This window comes from Drosophila biarmipes, chromosome 3R (assembly GCF_025231255.1).
Source record: "Drosophila biarmipes strain raj3 chromosome 3R, RU_DBia_V1.1, whole genome shotgun sequence".
Lineage (NCBI taxonomy): Eukaryota > Metazoa > Arthropoda > Insecta > Diptera > Drosophilidae > Drosophila > Drosophila biarmipes.
The window spans coordinates 12,502,334-12,521,974 of record NC_066616.1 but is presented as its reverse complement, the minus strand read 5'-3'; the positions used below and the strand labels follow the sequence as shown (position 1 = coordinate 12,521,974).

General features: G+C 45.1%; 4 protein-coding genes and 5 non-coding genes across 13 annotated transcripts; 6 read left to right on the top strand and 3 right to left on the bottom strand.

Annotated features, from left to right (window-relative positions):
- The first annotated feature begins 1,720 nt into the window (after positions 1-1,720).
- On the top strand, positions 1,721-2,974 carry LOC108031759 (uncharacterized). Its single transcript, XM_017105467.3, has 2 exons — positions 1,721-1,850; positions 1,906-2,974. Exons 1-2 carry the CDS (start codon positions 1,821-1,823, stop codon positions 2,821-2,823), a joined length of 948 nt encoding a protein of 315 aa, XP_016960956.1. The 5' UTR covers positions 1,721-1,820; the 3' UTR covers positions 2,824-2,974.
- Positions 2,975-2,984: 10 nt separating this feature from the next.
- Positions 2,985-7,510, bottom strand: LOC108031758 (myelin expression factor 2). Its single transcript, XM_017105465.3, has 5 exons — positions 7,341-7,510; positions 6,594-7,198; positions 5,430-5,568; positions 3,430-4,561; positions 2,985-3,373 (listed from the first exon to the last, which is right to left on the bottom strand). Exons 2-5 carry the CDS (start codon positions 7,190-7,192, stop codon positions 3,318-3,320), a joined length of 1,926 nt encoding a protein of 641 aa, XP_016960954.1. The 5' UTR covers positions 7,193-7,198; positions 7,341-7,510; the 3' UTR covers positions 2,985-3,317.
- A 415-nt stretch (positions 7,511-7,925) lies between these two features.
- LOC108032020 (ankyrin repeat and sterile alpha motif domain-containing protein 1B) lies at positions 7,926-14,722 on the bottom strand. Of its 4 annotated transcripts, XM_017105827.3 has the most exons (9): positions 12,106-12,249; positions 11,617-11,750; positions 10,782-11,548; positions 10,325-10,448; positions 9,739-10,058; positions 8,740-9,545; positions 8,453-8,689; positions 8,269-8,400; positions 7,926-8,212 (listed from the first exon to the last, which is right to left on the bottom strand). In XM_017105827.3, the coding sequence occupies exons 2-9, from the start codon at positions 11,718-11,720 to the stop codon at positions 8,138-8,140; spliced, it is 2,565 nt and encodes an 854-aa protein (XP_016961316.3). In that variant the 5' UTR covers positions 11,721-11,750; positions 12,106-12,249; the 3' UTR covers positions 7,926-8,137. The 4 variants fall into 4 exon arrangements, with proteins under 4 accessions (XP_016961316.3, XP_016961317.1, XP_016961318.1 ...); XM_017105828.3 differs by lacking the exon at positions 12,106-12,249 and having other exon boundaries at positions 9,739-10,055; XM_017105829.3 differs by lacking the exon at positions 12,106-12,249 and having other exon boundaries at positions 9,739-10,013.
- Positions 12,599-19,070, top strand: LOC108031948 (prolyl 3-hydroxylase sudestada1). Of its 2 annotated transcripts, XM_017105733.3 has the most exons (7): positions 12,599-12,753; positions 14,755-14,845; positions 14,904-15,043; positions 15,116-15,313; positions 17,505-17,699; positions 17,761-18,378; positions 18,698-19,070. In XM_017105733.3, the coding sequence occupies exons 1-7, from the start codon at positions 12,699-12,701 to the stop codon at positions 19,009-19,011; spliced, it is 1,611 nt and encodes a 536-aa protein (XP_016961222.1). In that variant the 5' UTR covers positions 12,599-12,698; the 3' UTR covers positions 19,012-19,070. The 2 variants fall into 2 exon arrangements, with proteins under 2 accessions (XP_016961222.1, XP_016961221.1); XM_017105732.3 differs by lacking the exons at positions 14,755-14,845; positions 14,904-15,043; positions 15,116-15,313; ... (1 more) ...; positions 17,761-18,378; positions 18,698-19,070 and adding an exon at positions 12,943-14,620.
- Positions 15,459-15,530, top strand: Trnad-guc (transfer RNA aspartic acid (anticodon GUC)). Its single transcript has one exon. It is a non-coding gene; the product is annotated as a tRNA-Asp (tRNA).
- Positions 15,843-15,914, top strand: Trnad-guc (transfer RNA aspartic acid (anticodon GUC)). Its single transcript has one exon. It is a non-coding gene; the product is annotated as a tRNA-Asp (tRNA).
- Positions 16,558-16,629, top strand: Trnad-guc (transfer RNA aspartic acid (anticodon GUC)). Its single transcript has one exon. It is a non-coding gene; the product is annotated as a tRNA-Asp (tRNA).
- Trnad-guc (transfer RNA aspartic acid (anticodon GUC)) lies at positions 16,927-16,998 on the top strand. The gene has a single exon. It is a non-coding gene; the product is annotated as a tRNA-Asp (tRNA).
- On the bottom strand, positions 17,207-17,278 carry Trnad-guc (transfer RNA aspartic acid (anticodon GUC)). The gene has a single exon. It is a non-coding gene; the product is annotated as a tRNA-Asp (tRNA).
- Positions 19,071-19,641: the final 571 nt, after the last annotated feature.

Sequence of the window (19,641 nt, the reverse complement as noted above, 5' to 3'; positions counted from 1 at the left end):
TGTAATTAGTCATAAGCGCAATAATCTAAATATGATTTCAGTTTTTCTTTAATTGTTTTGCTGTCCTTTATTATTTATATTCAGAACCATATAAGTATAACAAACTTCGATTTATTTTTAAATACTTGACTAAAATAAAAGTTTTTAGTAAGATATGTGCCTAGTAACATATGTGTGTTTATTTACGCTAATTTCCATTTACGCACTCTGAATCCAGAGAATAACGTTTGTAGAAATAATATATTAGTCAACTTGTAATGCAAAGGGGAGTTTGATTCAAGAATAAAGAACGCCTAAGTTTAACTTCCCTACTTGCTCTTTTAATTTCTGAGAATTGCGACTATCTAAAAAACGGCGTTACTGTCGCAAGTCGTAAATCCGCTTGCCTAATCCGCTTGCAACTTGAATATGTGCTACTAATTAATCAACGACATTCCGAAAGTGCGTGCTGCCGGACTCGGGCTTTAGGCTTGGCCAATGTAAGGGTAATTAGACCCCAAGACCGCCTTTCTGGCTTAACCAAAAATGTTTCGTTCTGTGCTGTAAATGAGTTCAATTAAGCGACACGGTGATGGAGCATTACATTAATTAGAATTACATGTCACTCCCGTACAAGGAACTAAAGGTCATCGCGGCAAAGGCTGCGACCTAAAAAGTCGGCCGGCCACAGCAAAGAGAAGCGCCGGAAAATTATTAATAAATTTGAGTTTGGAGCAGTGCCAATTAGGGATAGCTACTTATGCCGGCACATGAGCAACATGTGTGCCCCTTGAAAAAAACAAGAGACTGCTGGAAGAGTCTCGAAAACGGGGATTGTTCCAAAAACTACGAGCAGGTGCGGCCCCAAGGAGCACTTGAGGAAACAATTCAATCTAGCTGGGAAAATTGCGAGGCCCTCAAGGTCGCAAGGTTGAGAGCTCCTTGCACGGCGCAGACTCAGGTTCGACGGGGGAACGGGCGATCAAGAATAGCACAAGGCGACACCAGACCATATAATGTTGCATTTCCCGTTTCCGGTCGGGTTTCGCCCGCCAGCTCAGTTGAACGTATCGGCACGGATCGGAGGGGGTGGGCCGGGCTATTTCTGAACAGCACTCGCATTATATCTTATCTCGCGTACGGGGTCTGCAACAGCGAATGATGAGGGTGAGAGCCGGAGTGACAAAAACAAATATTGCAAGATCCAATAACAATCCTGGAATAGTTCTTTACCAAATGTTGCGGTTCAGTTGCTTGTGTTTAAAATACATTTGAAACTAATTGACTATAATTAGTGTATAGTATCAACATTATTTTAGTACCGAAAAAAGTATATACAATACATTCATTATATCAAAATTTTTTAATATTTTTTAAATAATGCTTTAATAAAGCAATAATTAAAATAAAATAAACAAAAATAGAATTTAAAGAATGACATAAAATTTTAAACTACAATAATTTAATTTGTTTAAAACCGACAAATTGGCGTTGGTTGCCTTTAAACGACTGGCAAGTTAGAATTTGAAACATTAAAGTGGGTTCTAAAAATACAATTCTAGAAAAGTTAAAAAGAAAAAGAAAGAAAAGAATTAATAAATTCTTAACAGCCTTTAGAACAATAAAGAAAAAATTAGTACAAATTTAAATTAAAGTAACAAAAATTTAAAAATTTAGGTTGCAAACCCTTTTTACATTTTTTCGAAACACATTTCGCTTTTTCGTGTCACGACACGCCGGGAAAGTGTAATAATCGATAAATTCGCATGGCGTTTGGCTCATCACTAACGGTACTGGGTGTTCACAACATTTGAGTAAAATTTGTTTGAAAATTGTAAAAAATGCCCGAAAACGACGTGACTAAAATGAAGGTAGGTCGAGAAGACCAAAAATGAGCAGGACTGCAAATGAGAGCATGTTTTCCAGGTGGCAGATTTGAAGCGGGAGCTCAAACTACGTGGGCTCACCGTGAACGGTAATAAGACCGAACTGCAGGACCGCCTGCAGACAGCTCTGTTGGAGGGGGACATTTCTCTCGAGGATTCGGCCATCGCAGACGCCATCGACGACGATGATGTGTCGCTAACGGACGAGGATGAGCACAAGCTGCTGGGCGACGAGAACGACGATGAACTGCTCAAGAGTCCGGTTAGCACGCCCACGACGGTGGCCATTCCGGAACTGCTGGCGGAAGACAAGGCTGCAGCGGGAGCAGCGCCTGCTGGGCCGGCCAAGAAAATAGTGCTTAAGCGAAACAATTCCCAGCAGTCCACGGGTACGGCGGCCAGCACGGGGACACAGCCGTCCAAGGAGAACGAGGCTCCCGCCACAACTACTGGCGAATCCACCGAGGAGACCCCAACCAAGAAACACAAACCCATTGTGGTTGGGCCGAAAGCGGAAGGTGAGAAGCCAGCCGGCGACAAGAAACTCACCCAGTTGACCGCCCAAGAGCGGTTAGAACTGCGGGCCAAGAAGTTCGGCATCACACCAGTCGCATCCCCAGCTGTGTCCGCCGCAGCATCCACAGTTGCCGCAGCCATCAGCAAATCCTCGAGCGCCTCCATCACGGCCAACAAGGGCAACAAGGAGACGGAGGAGCAGCAGAAGGAGGCACTCAAAAGGCGCGCCGAACGTTTCGGATGCGTGGTGCCCGAGAAAACACCTAAAGCCGCAACTGAAGACCGACTCCAAAAACGGAAGGAGCGGTTTGGAGCTGGAGCTGCAGCCTCGGAAGCCACCTCGACGGCCACTACAACGGCCTCGAAGGATGCCTGGTCGGAGAAGGCGCGCGCTCGCTTGGAAAGGTTTAAAATAGCTCCGCCCGCAGAAGCCACCAAATAAGGCCACAATAACAAATAACTTAGGCAGGAAAATGCTTTTGCATATCTTTGCCGGCGTAGGAAGTTTATGCATTCATAATATTAAACCCCAAAGCCACCAATGCTTGTAGCAATTAAGATTAAAATTTCAATAAAAGTACATCTCAGCGTGACCATCGACAGTTCAGGGGTTTACATATTTTTATTGGCTTTAATTCAATGACTTAAAAATATTTTGAATCGCGTCTTCAGATTTATGGGGGATTCATTTTCTTTTTTGGAACGTCAATAACCATAATATTAGTGTTTAATAATATGCGTATATATATAAAAGTTTTACAAATATGTGGGTGCATTCGTTTGGGTGAGCTCTTAGTGCCTTCGATTACAATAGTTTCGGTATTGCGCGTGAAATAAGGAAAATCGGCTCTCGTTGGTCATCTCAGGATGTGTGGTCAATGCTTGAAGTTTTGATTGGGGCCAAGAACCGAGGAATTCGGAACTTAAATGCCAAACTTAAAAGTAAGTTACTTTAATGTTGCGCCCATCCAGTCTGGAGCCATCCATGAGCGCTGCAAAGAGGGTTCGTTTTAGTAAATTGAAGGATCTATTTAAGATTATTAATTACCTATAGCGAGCTCGGCATCGCGCTCCTTGAAGAACCGCACCACCCCCACATCATTGCCGCGGATCTCAGCAAACTTGACATCTCCAATCTCACGGAACTTGTCGCGCAACGTCTGCCAGGTGCAACTCATTGGAACGTTCTTGATGATGATGGTGTCCGACTTGCGCGACCCACCGCCAGCATTGCCGGAGCCAACGTTGGAGTTGCCCACGTTGCTGCCGCCTCCATAGAGGTCCAACTGGTTCCCCGAGTTGTAGTCGTTGCTGTCCACGCCGCCTCCTCCGTTGCCGCCGCCGACTCCGCCAGAGCTGCTGTAGGCATTGTAGCCAACGTTTCCGGAGACGCCACCACCGCTGTAGTTGTTGCCGGAGCTGTAGTTGTTGCCACCACCACCGCCGCTACCGCTGCTGTAGTTGTTCGACAAGCCTACGTTGCTTGGGGCCAGGCTGTCATCGTTTCCAGAGTTGCCCAGATTGAGACCCAGGTTGTTCAGCGAAGAAGTCAGCAAGGGGTTGCTTAAATTACCTCCCTGGCTTCCAAGGTTGCCAACCACGGCGGCTAGCAGACTGGGGTTGAGATTGTTCAAGTTAAGACCGCCGGCGCCAGCATTATTGCCCAGACTGGGCTTCTGCACAGGAGCCACAGGTGAGGGCTGCACCGCCGCATGGTTGCCGAACATCACGCCGGTCAGATTGTTGAGAAGATTGGTGGTGGCGTTGCTCACGGCACTGCTGTTGGGCTGGCTACCCACCGATCCCAGCGGAGCACCTTGCTGCGAGTTGCCCAGCAACTGGCCCTGGCTCTGACCACCGTTGGGCAGGTTGTGAGCCACATCCTTGAGCGGCTCCCCATTGGGTCCCAGGCCGATGCCAACTCCCCCCAGGCCCTCGGGCAGCTTGACGCCTTCATTCTTGTCCGGAATGCGGTCCAGGCGCACGGTCATGCGACGGTCGAAGAGCATCTGACGATCCAGCATAGAAATGGCCTGCACAGCCTCCACGGGATGGTCGTACTCGATTACAGCAAAGCCGCGGCTGTTGCCCTCCTTGTCCAGCGAAAGATCTACGCTCTGCACCTTGCCGGCCAGCTTGAAGACCTGCTTGAGCTTCTTGTTGTCCACCTTGTAGTCCAGCTGCAGGTAGTTCAAGAGAGAGAGATTAGTAGTGTGTCAATGCGATGGCTTAGCCACTGAAATGGTTTCGAGAGGTGACCATGCTGATTCAAACCACTGTCTTTGACAAAACCATGCTGCAAAGCTATGCTGACGATAGGTGAGAATTTCAGAAGAGTCAGTCCAGCACTCGTGCCCAGAAACCAAATGCAATAGCCCAAAACGACGTCGAATTTCTTTAAACCTGTGGCTGCTTCATATTTATAACCCATTTAAAAGGAGTGTTCGTCGCGGAAAATGCATGTGAGGAGCGTGAAAGAGTCAAAACACTGCAACCAACAAACCGTCGGGGAACATTCCAAGTCCCTGCAGCTGCAGACGTACCAGTTGTGTTAAGCAAGTAAACCAAACTAAAAGGTGTTTCAATTGACGATTTTGAATATGCCCAATTTAAAGTTGCCAGTCAAGTGAGTAGCGGGGGTGAAGCAGACCCAAAGGTTGTACAGCTAGGTATAAATTTAACAAAAAAATTAAAAGGAGTGTATAGGCATCTGAAAATTAATTTGTGCCCATAGAATGGATTGCGACTTCTGTGGTTTTTCCGGTCCAGGTCTCCATAGTCAGATAACGACGATCACCCTCGGTCCCTTAAAGTGCGAAGTTCGAAAAAGGAATGTAACCCAAGGAGAGGATTCGTAGGATTAATGTAGGCTTAGAAACAATCGAGACAAGTAAACAAATTCCTCCCTGAAGATGTTACCTATTTGGGTTATAAATACGAAGCAGGGGCCCCGTAACAAGAACAAAACGCAGCATATTTGTAGTGTGGTCCGGTCCAGTTGAATACTATACATAGGATTATTGGAAGTTTATAATACAGTATACTCACATTAGCAACAAAAACCTTATTATGCAAAGGTCCACTTATGCCAAGACTCTCCAAAAACGAAGCAGAAAGCCCATACAAATTGTAATTCGACGAATTATTATAATCATTTGACATCATGTTAAAATTATTACGCCCAGATCTAGAAAAAGAGAAGCCAGAGATCCAAAGAAAAATCACAAAGAGCACAGGAAAGCTTCAGCTACGGAAGTGTGGGATGCCAAGAGCCGCAGGATCTTCAGACGCGTTCAACAGTTTACCTTCTGCTAACTCAACTTATTTCAAATCAATGCAATTCAATGCAACATTTTACCTTAAGATACCTCTATAAATATATTGTTTCTGGTTTCCGATGTATCAATTTTAAACTATAATCACAGCCATCTTTGGTTTTTCAAACGGAATCTCAAAAAAATGTAAATTATTTACAAATTTCACGCTTGTTAGTAATGACATCAAAAATCGGATCCAATTTCTTTGAACAGCATTCACAACCAAGTCCAAAATCCAAATAGAGCAGGAACAGTAAGCTGACAAACAAATCATCGGAGGCTTCGTTTTAATTCGCATTGTTTGAAGGATAACTCTACTAAGAGAACTTCGACGACTGTGGTGAAATACAGATGAATTCGACCGAGTGTCACCACCAAACAACTATTTATCTCTCTTTAGAATGCAAAAAATCAAATTGTTTACCACTTATTAGAAATATTCAGCATAGATAGTATTTTTTACATTCCTTTCTTAAATAAACGATTAGTTAAATATAAAGTGATTAACTCGGAGCGTTTGAGTTATCCAACATTTTGTTGATAAATACAAAACTGAAACTGCTGGATGCAAATATCCTAGGATCTATAACTGTCCTATTTCAAATTTCCCTCCAATTGAATATAAACTCGGTTTAAAACAACTGCTAGGTAATAAATTCAAAATCAACCACTGAAATATTCAACATTTTGCGATCTATACTTGAAAATACCTCACACTAAAAAATTCATTTCAATGCAGAAACCGCAGTCGTTGATAAATAAGCAATAGAAACCACTGCCAGCTGGGAAGACTTTAAAAATTGGGTAATTTATGCGTGCTACGAACTCTGCTTTCCTGCTCCAGAACGTCGAAAGAAGTACACATATAGGATATTAGCATTAAGGGGGTACTCACAATCTGTCGTCGTCTCGGCGGGAGAAGCCGCGATCGCGGTCATCCATGTGGTCACGGCCACCGCCGCCGCCGCCTCCTCCGTTGTTGCCGCCATTTCCACCTCCGCCTCCACCGCCACCTCCACCACCGCCGCCGCCGGCTCCATCACGGACAATCCGGCCGTACTGATCGCGCTGCTCGCCGTGATCCTCCTTGACCACCAGCTCGCGGCCATTCACCTCGTAGCGGTTCATCTTCTCCAGGGCCTTCTGCACGTTCTCCGGATCCTTGAACTCCACGATGCCGCAGCCGCGTGCCTTGCCGCTTTCGTCGAAGAACAGCTGCACGTACTCAATGGAGCCGACGATCCGGCGGAACAGATCCTTCAGGTCCTGCCAGCGGTAGTCGTAGGGAATGTTGGAAATGTACACCCGGCAGTTGCGACGTTCGCGGCTCCGGTCGCGAACATTGTTGCCCCCGCCACCGCCTCCGCCGCCCTGGTTTCCACCGGCGTTTCCGTTGCCATCCGCGTCCGAGAAGCGGGAGCCACGTGCTCCGCGCACTCGACGATCCCGCTCCTTCTCACGGTTCTCCACCGAGTTGCCTGCGTCCATGTTCATAGTCGACTGCAAGGAGACCCAAAGCGGCTGTAGTTTTTGCGATATGTGAGGTAGTACACACCCGGGTTGGCGTCGGCGAAAACAAAATGGCGACCGCGTCAATGGACTTTTCGCCGAACCGAACGCTCTTTTCACCGCAGTAAATTACCTTTCTCCTGGCTGTTGTGCTCTTCAGTACGCGCTTTTCTCTATTATCTGCTTGTAGCAACGATATCTACTATGCAATGCAAGTTTTTTTGAATTTACAATTTCGGAGATCAACTGAAAAACGCACAGAATTTTTTTTGTTACAGACCAGTGTGACCGGCCCTAAGATAAATACCATAATATAGCGTTTCAGTTTAAGGAAATACCAGAAAATACCACAGAAATAAAATGTAGGGTATTCCCTAAAATGTTAAATTTCTTTTGGCGGTTTCAATACGAAAAGTTTCCGGAGTTTTTTTTTTTAATTTTCGTTGATTACTTAATAATAAAATATTCATGTTTCGAAGCTTAATTTTGGGTCGTTGCTGATATTGTTAATATGTTATAATGGTTTTTAACAATTAAATTTTTAAGAAATTTGTCTTATTTTCTGAAGAAGACTAAAATTGTTCATACATGACCATGTCGAAGATAACAAGTCAAAAGAACGTTTACAACTAAAATCTTTTTTAATGTTAGCTTCAAATATCGTAAAAATGGGTTTCAAGTTTAAAGCGAAATTTATTATTTAAGAATTTAAAAGAAATTCTAGTTCGTTATAAATTTATTAAAAAAACTCTCAAATACTTAACATGTGAGCTGCTTTTTGTAATGCAAACCCTTCATCGAGATGGCATCAGCGACTAGCAAATGAAAAAACACATTTACACATGAAATGCAATGAAATAAATAATAAACACCGCTCGATGGCAGTTGTGGCACTTCCATGGCTTAGCACTCTTCGTTAAAGGACGTGCTCTATCTGCTCAGAGCTAGTTGATAGGCCACCTCAAAGGCCTGTCCCAGGGTCATAATGATCTCCTTGGCGAGCTCCTGTAAATAAGGGCTTTTAAGCAAGTGAGGGGTTGTACTAATTTATAGTTACGAACCAAGCTATCCACCATAAATACGTGACAATAATGCAGATCCTGTTCTTTGGTTATGTATGCAAAATAGCGCAAATCTTCTGAGTCCTGGCAAACACAATTGATGTTCTCAATGTCGTGGCAGCAAATGGCAGTCTGTAAAAAGTATTGATTACATATTTGTTTAACAAGCGACTGATGTATCAACCTTTTTCTCATGATCTATGAACTTGACGCCGACGCATGAGACAGCGATGTCGACATTCAGGCGCGTCGGGAGATTTGCAGCCTTCAGATACTTGGTGGAAGTGGTGCAGTTCTCGAGCAAACTGATGTCACTGACACTCGCCGCCGACTTCAAGTTCTCATCGATCTTCAGTTTCAGGATAGATTTGCGCGTTGAAAGGGTTCCCTGCAGCTTGCGGATTACCGTCGAGCCGAGATACTGTAATTTATAAATTAGTTTAAGCTCTAATGTTAATGAAATGTACTTACAAACAGAGAGTATCGTATTTCGCCATAAATCAGTGTGTATGGCGAGTGGCACCAATTGGAAGCGGAGCCCTGTTTCCTGCCCAGCAGCAGTTCTGCCGGATCCCGTATGTGCAAGGACTGCCGAGAATCTTCTAAAGTTAGACTTGGTGGGTCGGTGATCAATTCCTCTTTTTCCTGATCCACCGTTGACACTTCGTTGCCAATGTTCTCAAAAATAGTTTCGATCTCGGCCCATTCCCGAGAGGCGCTAAAGTCCTCTCCCAATGCGGAGCACCTCTGCCTGGATAGGCTGCGTCGGTGGTTCTGCGCGTGGGCCGACCTCACCATGCTGGGCGAACGCAGAAACTCCCGATCCACTGCGCCAGATCCTTTACCATCCACCACATCCGAGGACAAGTTTAAAGTGGATCCCTTGAACAGCCCGGCGAAGGGGTTATCAGCCACGTACTCCTCCACCAGGTCGGAACCCACTGAGTTGGTGGTCCGCGGTGATTCCCCCGACTCCAGTAAGCTGGTTTTCCGCAGCGTAGCCGGCTGCATGAAGTCAAAGATTGTGCGCTCCGCCTCTGTGACCGTGGGTGGCGGATAATCCGGCGTGGGTGAATGGCGAGCCAATCGCAATTTGCTGCCATTACCATTGCTGTTATTGTTATTATCCACAGGTGGTGCGCAACTGCCTTCTTCTATCGGCACCAGATTCGCATAGTCGTTGTATTCGCCGTTTATTCGAGTGCGTGGTTTGGGAACTGGAGGAGCCGGCAGCGTCATCTCCACATACGAAGCCACCGCTTGCTGACGCACCGCAGCTGTAAATGGACACAAGAACAGATTTTTATTTCATTGACTCACTTTTTGGATCATGTTTTCTTTTTCTAAAAATGTACTCATGCTTATGCATTATAAATGAAAGTTGTTCATAATTTGGATGGTTTAACATATGTGTTTAATGTTTTTAGCTATTTTATGGTACTCATTAACCATAGAAATATTTTCACTTACAGTTGCTACTGGTGCTGGCTGAGTTATCGTCGCTGGTGGACTCGTTCTTCAGCAGGTTTATGTACTCATACGATCTCGATGGAACCGATCCGTTGGAGATGTCGCTGCCCATCCGGAAACTGGGAAGGGTGGGTTGCTTGTACACCGGCTTGTAGCTGATCCACAGATCCCGGCCATCCGACTGCATGGCGTCCATGTTGTCGCAGGACCTCTGCTGCACAATGGGCTTCATCGGCAGGTAGTTCTCAGGCGTCTTGCCGAAAACGTCCAGCGAGCTTAAAGAGTGCGAAAGTCCGTTGGCTTGATGATCTGGCTTTCTACTTGGTGAGGGGTGAGTAGGTGGTTATGGAAGAGAGACCAAACGAGACCAGACCAGTTAATTGAAGAGACGCACAACCGATTCTAAAGCTGATTCTGATGGGTGCAAGGGCTAGTGGGCGTGGACATGAGAGTGGGTACGAGTGCGAGTGGGGATGAGTGCGTTTTCCGAATGTCATGAGCTGCGGGCTAAGTTAATTAGGGTCAGCAAAGATGTGGGTGTGTGGCTCAGTGTCGCAGTGCATGTGCATGGTGGTGATGGGCTTACTTCCTCTGCCTGGGCGGCAGCTTCAGTCGCTGCGAGTTCTTCTCGTACAGGCGCTTCGGCAGCGACTGTGTGCCGTTCTCCACGACAACTGTCTTCTGCTTTTCCCTCGCCGCTTGGGTGAACTCTGCAAAAGATCGTGGGTGTTCGGGGTTAGAAGGAACGAATGGAATACGTCCAACTTGGCTACGTATGTTAAACAAAATGTATCCAGTTTTCAAGAAACATAAAAATTAAACAATAAAAGTCAGTTGCACACTTTTCAGTTACTTATATACTGCACCTACATCTTTATAAACTGCACCTACTTTATTTATTTTTATTACTTCCATAAATAAAAAAAACTTGAAGATTAAGATTGATTTCAAAACTTTATCTAAATAATGTGCCTTTTATAATTATATATACAACGTTTAATAAAGATAAGCATTTGCAGCAATGGGAAATTACTCATACGCACCGGTGATGGCGCCCACAATGTCGTAGGTCACATGCGGCGGATAATCGGAGAGTATGTCCAGGGCTGTGCGTCCGTTCCCATCGGTGGCGTGCACGTAGATCCCGGCCTTGAGCAGAGTGACCACCACGGACTTCTTGCCACAGAGAGCGGCCTCGTGGAGGGCGCTGCCCGCGTTGGTGAGTATGTTGACATCGACGCCGGCTGCCAGCAGCGTTTCCACCACCTTCTTGTGCCCATTCCTGCTGGCCAGATGCAGGCAAGTATGCGTGAAGATGTGCTTGGTGGGCAAGCAGCCCAGCAGCTCCTCATCGTCCGCCTCCAATCGCTTGTACGGCAATATCAGGTCGGGATAAACTCGGAGCAGGGTCTGCACCACCTGGAGGCGGCCAAACTGAGCAGCCAAATCCAGAGCCGTTTGAAAGCTATTGTTGCGAATGGCGGGATCGGCGCCGTACGACAGCAGGATGGCCACCACGGCATTGTGACCATGCTGGGCACCCGAATGCAGGGGCGTCTCGTTCTCGATGGTCTGGGCGTTGGGATTGGCGCCCGTGGGAGAGTTCATCAACAGCATCTTGACGATGTCCTGGTGGCCCGCCCAGGCGGCCAGGAAAAGGGGCGTGGAGCCTCGGATATCGGGCACATCCAACAGGGCATTGTGGGATAGGAGTAGCCGCACAATGTTACTATGGCCATTCAGACATGCGTGGTGCAGCGATGTGTAGCCATTCATGTCCTGGCAATTGATGCTGGGACTGCGTCGAAAGCTAAAAAAAGGTTGGTTAATAAGCATGAACAACAGGTTCATATTCAGCAGGTGCTAGTAATGACTCACCTGGACAGCGGGCCATGACGTTTGCTCGAGTGCTCCAGCAGCTTGTCCACCGTCTTAATGTCGCCGCCTCGCGAAGCCTCCAGCAAATGCTGATCCTTGCCCATTGCGCCTCCGGATCCTCCAAGACTAGGTATCTACAGGGGCAGAAGAAGAGCACATGTCAGGTTGTTTTAGCTGGTGCTCCGATTCCAAGAGAATGAGATCATCGCGAGCATACAGAATACCACAGCCCCACCCCCAGCCCCAAGAATCAGGTGGCGGGCGGGCGGATCAGCTGTTTGGCCCTATCACACACACACTAGCAACCGCATAGCTCGCATTTATTTACTCGGAATCTAAATAAACATTCCAGCGAAACGCACGAAGTTGTTTTTGTTGATTATAGGGCTGACTGGTGGCTCCGCCTCTTCCAAGGTCGTTTAACGGCATTGGGCTGTTTCGATTGGAATATTCCTCCCAAATCCCTTTTATCTTTTAGTTTGCATTTACCGGCTATGTGCACGTCCGTTTCGAGAGTGTACAGCCATAAACGATTCACTTATTTGCCTCCGCGCTAAGCAAATCAATAAAGTGGCGGACTAAACTTTATTTACGTGGAGCGCCGATCTAGCCAGGTCCAGTGTTGGAAAATCGTTACTAATTGGATAAAGGTGAGAGCGTGAGGTAACGTGAGTCACGAGAAATCAGTGCTGTCTGCAACAAGTGCATAACCTGTGTAAAATGTATACTTTAAGTTTGGTTCATAATTATATGTCGATATTCAGCTAATGATCTGTCCAAATATTACGTACTTATAGTTTTTTTCCGATTTTTTACCCCCATGTAATTAGTAATCACTATGACGTAATGGATGGACAACCCCCAATTTATTAGATTGACTGCAAAATAGCAATTCATTGTTTATTAAACCATTTGTAGAGACCTGAGCCTGGAAAGCATGCATAGCGTGAAATAGCCAAACTACCACCTCTAGCACGACCCAGCCGATAGTTGTCCCCGCACATCTCTATCTGCACAAGCCAAATTTTTTATTTTCCCTGGCAAAGATTCACGTTTTCCCCGGAAATTTGACCCACAAAGCAATGGAAACCACGAGCTCCAGTCCAGTGAAGCCCCGGCGTAAGGACAAGGACGAAGGTAAGTGGAAACACAGAGAAATCCGCCCCCAATCGAAAAAGCGAGATGTGCCGGCACATCGGGTGCCACTCACCTTTGATAACGCGTGTGTCAGTGCTGGTGTGCGTTAGAAGCAGCCAAATTAAAGTTTAAGGTATGCCCCTGTTTGATCCGCTTAATGCCAACCCATTCACTATGTTGCCCTTGCAGATGGCCACGCGGAGCAGGAGCTGGACTCCACGGACCAGGCGGGCGAGCCGCAGAGGAAGCTCCTGCGGCTGGCCGAGACTTCTCCAGCGACGGAAGTGCTCCTGAACGAGGCCTACCAGCAGTCGGAACTCACCCAGTGGCTGCAAACCGCCTGGACAGATGAGAAGAGCCAAGAGACGAAGGAGGCTCAGACTGGAGCCCAGGTTTTTAGCGATCCCTTCCAGATCTGCCTGCTGCCCGGCTTGCTGGAACAGGGCCAGAGCCAGGCGCTGGTCGGCGAGATAATCCAGAAGGTGCAGTGGTCGCGCAAGCAGATGGACCTGTACGAGTTCTACCAGAGCACCGACCTCTCTAACATGCCCGCTTGCCCACTACTGACCAACTTCCTGCAGGTGCTACGCAAACAAGTGCGTCCCTGGCTGGAAAAGGTGACAAACCTCAAGCTGGACTACGTGTCCGCCTCCTGCAGCATGTACACCTGCGGCGACTATCTGCTCGTGCACGACGATCTTCTCAGAGACCGTCAGGTGGCCTTCATCTACTACCTATCGCCCTGGGAAGGAGCGGAGGAGTGGTCGGAGGTGCAGGGCGGCTGCCTTGAAATCTTCGGCAGTGACGACCAGTGCTTCCCGCAGTTCCCAGTGCAGCGGAAGATCGCCCCCAAAGACAACCAGTTCGCCTTCTTCAAGGTGGGCTCGCGCTCCTTCCACCAGGTGGGCGAGGTGACCACATTCGACTACCCGCGTCTTACCATCAATGGTTGGTTCCACGGCGAGACCAACGAAGCCTTCGTCGCCGACTCCTTGCGCGCCTTTCCCCGCCTGAATTACCTGCAACCCGACAGCCTAAACAAGCCACCGCTGGGCTTGTTTCTTAACAATGTGTATTTAAAGAGTGCCACTCGCCGAAGCATCCAAAAGCGAATTGAGGAAAACTCGGAAATCTGTTTGTACGAATTCTTCAAGCGAGAAAAATTCGAGTTGGCCCGTTCCCAACTGCTGGCGGATTCGGACACCCTAAAGTGGCGCAGGCAAGGACCAGCAAACGCACACAACTACGAGGTTTTAGATTTGACGACAGCCAGAGGAACCATCCTGGAACTGCTGCAGCTGTTCCGCAGCCATGCCATGTTTGATTTGCTGCGCGATTTTACCGACCTGGATTTGTCGGGCGCCGAAGCCCAGAGTCCAACATGCAGCGTGGAGCTGCAGCGCTGGTCCCACGGCAACTACACAGTGCTGGGCGACGGTCTGGCCAGCGAGGAGAACACTTTAGACCTTGTCTACTACCTGAACGCGGCCGAAGGGGCAGCGGTGATAACATATCTCTCGCCGGATGCTGAAATGCCAGTGGCGAAAGCACCGGCGGATGGCAGACGACCGGACTACGATGGCGAGGATGATGACGATTCCGTTCTGCTCACCATCACTCCCGTGGACAACGCGCTGAACATAGTGTACCGGTGCGAGGGCACCACAAAGTTCACCAAATACGTGTCGCGCAACACGCCCCTGGAAAAGGGTCCAGTTTTTGTTATTTCGTGCAGCTACAAGGAGTAGCATGTGACTTTTTTTGACAACACGCGCACAATTACTCCGCAAGGATTATACACATTCATACCGTTCTATTGTACAGAAACAAATTAACATAATAAAATCTTGTAAAATCCCAAAAGAAATATTTTGTTCTTTAAAGAAATGCAAAAAAAATGTGGATTTTAATCGCCTAAGGACGAAAGAAGTTAAAGCTAAAGAAACGCACCAAACAGCAAAGATACATTGACTAATCAGAATTTCCCTCTCAACCTTTCAGATAAATTCAGGATTGGCGCAACAGTTGCTTTTATCGTAGTCATCATTGGAATTGGCGTTCCTATGTGGTGGCACACCACCACTGTCTATAGGTGAGTCAAAAATGACTAGCGGCGTTTTCCGAATTATCCATAATTGTTATTTTCGCAGAGTCAATTTGCCCTCGGTGGACATTCTGAGTCTTAGTGAAACTCCCATCAAAACGGCTGTGCAGGTGTGCATCTACACACAAAAAACCAGCCGTGGCCAGTTACTCATTGACGAACTGCAGAGTGCCTTCAACGATAGTGGTGGATACTTGCATTTTACTAGCATACTTCTATAGAAATACATATTTTAATATTATGTGGTCTTCCCTCCAGAAATATGGTCTCTGGAATTTAAGCAACTATCCACAACCAGCAAAACCCAAGAGGCTCATACGCCGGCTGCTCTGGAGAAGCTGCTGCTACAGGAAAATGTCCAGAGTGTCGGCGACTTCATGTTTATCGAGTGGCCCAAACTGCAGGAGGAGCTGTTACTAACCACCGAAAGATCAGCCCTGATGAGAACTGATACTAGTGAGTTTATTTCACTATTCTATTAGTCTGATTTACAGAAATATAGCCTTATCTTAATAATTTATTTTTGAGAGTTCTGTAAACTCAATAATTCTTCAGTTTATACAACAAAATTGTTCTCATCTGACATGGAAAGTTTTCAAGGTCCTCGATAGTATAGTGGTTAGTATCCCCGCCTGTCACGCGGGAGACCGGGGTTCAATTCCCCGTCGGGGAGAGTTGCAAATGCGATTGGTTTTAATTTTTTTGTTGTTTTATATTTATTGGCTTCTTGGTATTCTTAGTGTATAACTCAAAATATTATAACATTTATAAAAAATGTTACATAATTTTCATAGAGTTCTTTAAATGCCCAGAAGAAAGAAAAGTGTTTATAAATAGATTTAAATGCATATGATTATTTCTTTTTTGATATCGGGATATGTTTAAATTTATTAAATAGGTATTAAAATAAACATTTTTAAGACATAGATTCTTTAAAAGTGATTACTGACATACTTCATATCATTCAGAAATAGGTGTTTCTAAGTCCTCGATAGTATAGTGGTTAGTATCCCCGCCTGTCACGCGGGAGACCGGGGTTCAATTCCCCGTCGGGGAGAGTTGCAAATTTGTTTTGTCTCAGTTTTTTTATTTGTTGTATTTTTAGGGTAAAATTCAAATTATTGGAATAATTAAAAATATATTTTTTAAATTTCATAGTTTTGTGTGAAGTTGTGTAGTTTCTGTGAATGCCCAGCACTTTTAATTAGTTTTAAATGGTTATAATTATTTATTCTTAGAAATCGAGACATTTAGAAATTTAAATAAAAAGGTTTACAAAAGATTCCTTAAAAGGGATTACTAAGATAATGGATATCAATAAAAAATTGGAGTTCCGAGTCCTCGATACTAGGGTAGTTAGTATCCCTGGCCCACGTGAGACCGGGGTCTGATTCCCCTTCGGAGAGAGTTGCAAATGCGATTTGTTTCTATTTTTTTTATATATTAATTGGCTTTTTGGTATTCTTAGTGTATAACTCAAAATATTTGAATATTTAAAAAAAGTAATGTAATTTTCATGGTTTTTGTAAATACCTATGTCAAAAGAAAAGTGTTTATGCTTATGATTGTTTCTTTCTAGATATCGGGATATTTTAACATTTATTAAATGAATATGTACCGAAAATAATGTTTTAGAACATTAATTCCTGAAAAGTGATTACTGAGATAATTCCTATCATTAAGAAATAGATATTTCCAAGTCCTCGATAGTATAGTGGTTAGTATCCCCGCCTGTCACGCGGGAGACCGGGGTTCAATTCCCCGTCGGGGAGGGTTGCGAATGCAATTTGTTTCAATTATTTTTTTTTTATTTTATTAAAATCTTAGTTGTTAATAAAATAGTAGTTATTACAAAACACCTAGATTTTTATTAATGCCAAAAGAGAAGGAGGAAAAGGTTGTATAATTTTGTAAATTGCTGATTATTATTTCCTTCGAGACGCTGTTTCTTTTTATGATGTATAAAGAGGGATGTTATAAAAACTTCTTATCGAAAAGTTTTAGAAATTACAATTACTAAACGTTTATACAAAATCATTTCATACCAAAAAATAACCAATACCTCCAAGTCCTCGATAGTATAGTGGTTAGTATCCCCGCCTGTCACGCGGGAGACCGGGGTTCAATTCCCCGTCGGGGAGGATCACAAGTATTTTAATTTATTTTTTTTTTTACTTTGATTAGATTTATTATTAAGTCTTTATGTTTGTTATTTTCACTGTTGGTGTTAGAAACCAATTATTGAAGCTTTTTACAGAAAACTTCAAAATTATTTTGAAATAAAAAATATTTCCAATTTTAACACATGTATCAAATACTAAATTCAGAATATAAAAACAAATGCATCGTCTCCCCGACGGGGAATTGAACCCCGGTCTCCCGCGTGACAGGCGGGGATACTAACCACTATACTATCGAGGAAGATAAGTTTTTTTTATAGAACTTTCATAGACAATGACGCCGCCTATATATATTTCTCCACCCATGACATGCCAATAATATTAATTATCCCTATTTGGCAATTAAAATAATGAAAACAAAAAAGACTAAAATTGTAGTTTGGGATTTTGCCGACATTAAATTTAATTAAATTTAAATTTTTTAAATTGTTTTTTAACCAAAAGACTAATCTTTAAATACCATTTAGCTTCTAACAAAATCGCTCAGCTGTTGCATGCCAAGATCCTGCAGACGTATCGCATCAATCAAATTTTGACTACAGATGAAAGGAAGGGAATTAAGTCGGAAGCCCCACAACCAGCTTATGACGTTATTGTCTCCGTTCTTAATCCTAAACCCCGCCTCACCCACGCCCAATGGAACATCGCCATGGCCGTAAAGAGTAAGCAGTGAAGGACTTTAGAATCCCATTCCATACTCATGTCCAAAACCTCCTTTTACAGCTTATATTGAGCCCTGGTTGGCGCAGGTGTCGGGTGTGTCCAACTACACGGTGCGATCGCAGTGGAAGTACAGGGTTTCAATTGAGGCTAATCTAAAGCAGGTGCGCGACCAGAGCAAGTTGGGACGGCACTACGCCCTCCAAGAGTCCGCCCTGCCTCATCTGCTCACTTCAATTGCCCAGAACCTGAGCGCCAGCACTACCGATAAGCCGGCCATCAACCTGGTGGTGTACATCCCACCCTGCCACGTGGCTCCTCTGCACATCTACAACAGCAAGGAGCAGCGACTGACACGAAACGGCGTGGATGCCTTTATTTCGCCACCTTGGGGTGGCTTCATCATAGCCAATCCGCCGGAACACGTCTGTCTGGCGGCCATGAGCGACAACCAGCCAGTGCCATACTACGTCAGCACCACGGACAACATGCAGGTGATGCTGGACCAACTGCACAAGCTGCTCGACATCAGCAGTGAGGTGCAGATCGAGGGCGTTAAGGTAGTGGACATCGAGCAACTGGAGCCTCGCCGCTGGGAGTACGAAGCGTACTTAAGGCGCAGCGCCATCCGCCACATTGCCACGGCAAGCAACACGCTCCAGAGCCTCATTAAGCTTTTAGGTGAGATTTGCATTTCTTAACTATGAAGAGTTTTTTTTAATATACTTATCTATTTAAAAAACAGTTTTTTATCCATTTTGGTTTTATCAATGGGTACAGTGATGCGATATTCTGAAATTAAATATATAGATCGACTTTTTTAACCGAAGATAACTAAATAAGATAACCTTCTGTCTCTCCGATGATTTTTATTTATCTTTTTAATCGTAAAATTTAAATAGGTTTAACGATTTTTTATTGAATCTGTACTGCTTGAGAAGTTTTATAACCAACTTAATTGGACCTTATACTTAATTATTCGTTTCCTCCTCTCGTTTAGATGAAATCAGCTACATTGTGATAGACGACGAGGTGGGCGCCGCCATAACGAATTCCTATTCAGACATTTTGGCCGCCAAGGCTGCCCTTCTGGAGCACCGACTGGCGGCCGCCTCGGTGCTGGCCAAGCGAGCCTTCGTGGCTTCAGAGCGCGGATTCTTCGACTCCAGTCTGCTGGCGCAGCTGTACTTCCCCGACGAACAGAAGTACGCCATCTACATTCCACTCTTCCTGCCCATCATGGTGCCCGTGCTCAGTTCGTTCAACATGCTACGCAGTGTGCTGCTGGCCAGGCGGAAGGAGAAGCAGTCTTAAACGAGCCATAACCAAAAAGTATCACTCCTCATTAAACTATATATATATATTCTTGATAAGCTGTTGGTGTTGCGGTTTATTGGTTCACTTCGGCTTTATGTAGTACATTTCATCGTCAAGGCCTCGCGGCTCATTATTTCGGACAGCTTGGTAGTAGTCCAGCATGTTTAGACTGTAGACTGTCGCACACAGGAGATAGCTGAAAAGTATGCGTGCCGCTATCATGTCGCTCTATGGATCTTGATGGAAATGGGTTCTAAACTATGAAATTTTGATCTGTCGTTGAAAGTTGATCATTTGAAAGCAAATCCACGTGCTACTAATCTTTGAGTTTCCTGAGCGTGGGTGTGTTGCAAGTGGGTCTCAAGCTGCTGGGGGACCAGCAGAGTCCGCTCAGCGTGTATAGGTCAGGTTCAGCGGCGAGATCGCTGCCGGATGAATGTCAGCAGAGGCAGCAAGCCAGACACGCAGTCGGTGGCTAAGGTATTGCTGTGTTTTAGTGGGGTTCAATATATTACATTATAGGTACATTTCTTTACAGAATGCTTATTTTTTAATTATTATGGTTTTAAACGATGGTTTTAGTAACATTTCTTAATGGCTTTAGATAAGTATCTTTACTTATATGAT

Bases quoted from the DNA above. Each gene is read 5' to 3' on its own strand.
- LOC108031759 (XM_017105467.3), top strand. From the start codon at position 1,821: ATGCCCGAAAACGACGTGACTAAAATGAAG. The intron at 1,851-1,905 runs GTAGGTCGAGAA...CATGTTTTCCAG, and splicing joins ACGACGTGACTAAAATGAAG to GTGGCAGATTTGAAGCGGGA.
- LOC108031758 (XM_017105465.3), bottom strand. From the start codon at position 7,192: ATGAACATGGACGCAGGCAACTCGGTGGAGAACCGTGAGAAGGAGCGG. The intron at 4,562-5,429 runs GTGAGTATACTG...AACTACCTGCAG, and splicing joins ATAAGGTTTTTGTTGCTAAT to CTGGACTACAAGGTGGACAA. The intron at 3,374-3,429 runs GTAATTAATAAT...CCCTCTTTGCAG, and splicing joins CGATGCCGAGCTCGCTATAG to CGCTCATGGATGGCTCCAGA.
- LOC108032020 (XM_017105827.3), bottom strand. From the start codon at position 11,720: ATGGGCAAGGATCAGCATTTGCTGGAGGCTTCGCGAGGCGGCGACATT. The intron at 9,546-9,738 runs GTAAGTGAAAAT...GTCCATTTACAG, and splicing joins AGCCAGCACCAGTAGCAACT to CTGCGGTGCGTCAGCAAGCG. The intron at 8,401-8,452 runs GTTGATACATCA...TACTTTTTACAG, and splicing joins TCATAGATCATGAGAAAAAG to ACTGCCATTTGCTGCCACGA.
- LOC108031948 (XM_017105732.3), top strand. From the start codon at position 12,699: ATGGAAACCACGAGCTCCAGTCCAGTGAAGCCCCGGCGTAAGGACAAG. The intron at 12,754-12,942 runs GTAAGTGGAAAC...TTGCCCTTGCAG, and splicing joins GCGTAAGGACAAGGACGAAG to ATGGCCACGCGGAGCAGGAG.